At 48.1% G+C, this 2,853-nt stretch overlaps 1 protein-coding gene across 1 annotated transcript in view; it reads right to left on the bottom strand.

Moving 5' to 3' along the window:
• Positions 1-687, bottom strand: part of LOC109920321 (PR domain zinc finger protein 14) — a 33,034-nt gene extending 32,347 nt beyond the window's left edge. Inside the window, exon 1 of the mRNA XM_048595682.1 lies at positions 180-687. Coding sequence (XP_048451639.1) covers positions 180-687 — 508 coding nt within the window. The remainder of the gene's footprint in view (positions 1-179) is intronic.
• Between the last annotated feature and the right edge of the window lie 2,166 nt (positions 688-2,853).

Below are 2,853 nucleotides of genomic sequence, written 5' to 3'. Positions count from 1 at the left end.
CCCCCTCGCTCCCTCCCTACACTCTCCCTCTCTCTCCTGCCCTCTCCCCTCTCCCTCCCCTCCCACTCCCTCCCCCTCCCCCACTCACCCACTGGGATTTCTAGACACTCTCTGTCCACCGCCTGGTACTGGTCCTCCAGCGCACCTACAGGGTAAAGAGCAGGGAGATGGTCACTGGCCAGTCCTGGCATTCTGCAGGAGAGCTGCGGCTGCCGGGCCCCGTTTGGCCTCAGTACCTGTGTTGCCGGAGATGCGCAGTCCTGAGATAGCGTGGGGGGCGAGTTGGTCAGCACTGGCGGAGTCCATTCGGCCGTACAGCACAGTGTTGAGATGTTCCTCAGTGAACGGTGTCCTCTCTGCCCCTGGCATCAGACAGGGCTGGTAGTGCGGGGCTTCCTGCTCACCCAGACCACTACCCACTGCCTTCCGCGGCTCCAAAGCGACAGGGGAAGCCGGCAAAGTGCTGCCCAGTGCCCGAGACTGACCCAGGAAGGAGAAACTGCTGAAACTGAAAGGCAGGGCCGAGCTGGAGCCGGGGCTGGCCCGGGACTGCAGAGGCAAGAAGGGCCCCCCATCCAGGAACCGGGGCTGGGGCACCAGGGGGCTGATATAGCTCGGGATCTTGGGCGCAGGGGCCCGCTTGAAGCTTTCAATGGCGAAAAGTTGGTCCTTTCCCGACAGCGACATACCAGTTGTGCAGAAAGGCGAGACCCTGCGGGGAAGCAGAGACAAGTGTAACCGGACTGAACATATTAACATGCCGTTGGACCAATCCGTGTCATTACCCAGGGATTAACAAAACGCATTTGTGACCATTCCCTCTTTGTCAGTAACTTACTCCAAGCTGGTAGGTTTCTGTAAACAAAATAAAACAAAATTGCTGGAGAAACACGTCCGGCAACATCTGTGGGGAGAGAAAAACAGTTAACGTTTCGAATCCAGGGACCAAGTGTAACTTCTAAAAGGAGACCTGGGGGCTTGTAGTGTCCCTGCCTCGGAGCTAGGAGGTCCAAGGCCCACGTGCACCGGAGGGTGTGTCGCAACGTCTCTGAACAGATATAAAACATATTTCAATCACATTTCCTCGGATCTGATATCATCGGTAGGCTAGAATTATTGGGAATGAAAATGTTACCTGGCACTGAAGGAAAAGCTGACCACAACCGTGTCATTCAAAGGCACTAGACTGGATGCACACTGTGAGCGTTTCCAGAGAGTCAACACCGATCTAACTCCTTTCCAAAACCAGTCTTTTATTAAAGCTGATAGCAAATCCGAACCAGGAATTCTTTTTTTAAAAAACTCAACAGATGTTCAATTCAAAAATATCTAAGGAAGAAAAATAAAACCATATTTTGAAGGACAATCTAACAAAGACAATTTAATACAAATTGGACATTATTCATAATGGTTAGAAAATATAAATGTATTGTAAAATGTTATTTCGGGGGATTTGATAATCGGTTACTACAACAATGTTGAAACTATACAAATGCAGCAAGATTTAGCAACCAGGCCGAGTTCCACATCGTCAAGTAGACACTTCCGCACAACGAAATTTACATTCGATTTCAAATCAGATTCGTGACAAAGATTAGATTTACAAACTAAAACGTCCTAAAGAGGTTTACAGACTTGTCGTTTCTAAAAAAAAGTTTCTCGTCCTTTTGCGAACGAGGTGAAAAAAACCCGTTCTACCCGCCCCGTGTGTGCGGGAACAAACAAAAACCCAGATTCCAGCTTTTTGTAAAACAAAAGCCTGGAGAACAATCGGGTCCCAAATTACGGCGCGACACTAAGAGAGAGATAATGAACAGGCTATCGGCTCGCTTCTGAATGAACAGCCCGCGGCGATTAACCAGCCAAGGGCAGAAACAAAAGCAATGCTGGGCTTTAGGAACAGTGTTGGGGGCAAGTCTTTTTCGATCATGAAACAATTCAAATAGAACTCGAAAATAAAACAAAGCGGAGGCTGGAGGTCTGAAACAAAAATGGAAATTGCTGGAGAAATTCAGCAGGTTTGGCAGCATCTGTGGAGGGAAAGCAGAGTTAATGTTTCGGCTCCACTAGTTCTGTTAACTCTGTTTTTTCTCTCTCTCTCTCCATATGTGGCTAGACCTGTTGAGTTTCTGCAGCAATTTCTCTTCTTAGAGTCATACAGCACGGAAACAGACCCTTAGGTCCATGCCGACCATAATCCCAAACTATACTAGTCCCACCTTGTCTGCTCCTGGTTTGCAGACTTTACCTGGGAATCAGAAACAGAAGTTGCTGGAAGAGCTCAGCAGGTCTGGCAGCATCTGTGCAGAGAAATCAAAGTTAACGTTTCAGATCCACACGAAACGTTAACTCTGATTTTTCTTCTCAGACGATGACAGACCTACTGAGCTGTTCCAGCAACTTCTGTTTCTGATTTACAGCATTCGCAGTTCTTTCGGTTTTTACTTACCTGGGAATCGTTCTGTCATGCTTGAAGACATTGCCCCTGAAGTAGTATTATTTTGGTGCGGGGAACCACACATCCTACTTCCTAAAGAGCCGCGGTTGTATTCCGCCCAGTGTTATGCTTTTAAGTGGCGGGGCGGGGGGGGGTGGGGGGTGATGTAATGAAACATTTGGACAGTGGAATGGTCTCTCCCTGGGAAATGCTGCTGGGAGAACTGTCTCTAATGAGAAATTGAAAAAATTTCGTCGTTCTTGTTAAAGTTAATTACACAGACCTTTCGACCTAAAGGAAAGCAAACAGGGATTTGGGACACAATTTTACCGGCTCCTAGCAAGCACTGAATTCTATCCGCAAGGTTTGTACTCACCAAAGAGAGAGCGAGGTGACTTTGGAGTGAGTGTGTGGAT

The sequence above is a fragment of the Rhincodon typus genome, chromosome 4 (genome assembly GCF_021869965.1).
Source record: "Rhincodon typus isolate 14 chromosome 4, sRhiTyp1.1, whole genome shotgun sequence".
NCBI lineage: Eukaryota > Metazoa > Chordata > Chondrichthyes > Orectolobiformes > Rhincodontidae > Rhincodon > Rhincodon typus.
This window is presented reverse-complemented; position numbering and strand designations above follow the sequence as displayed.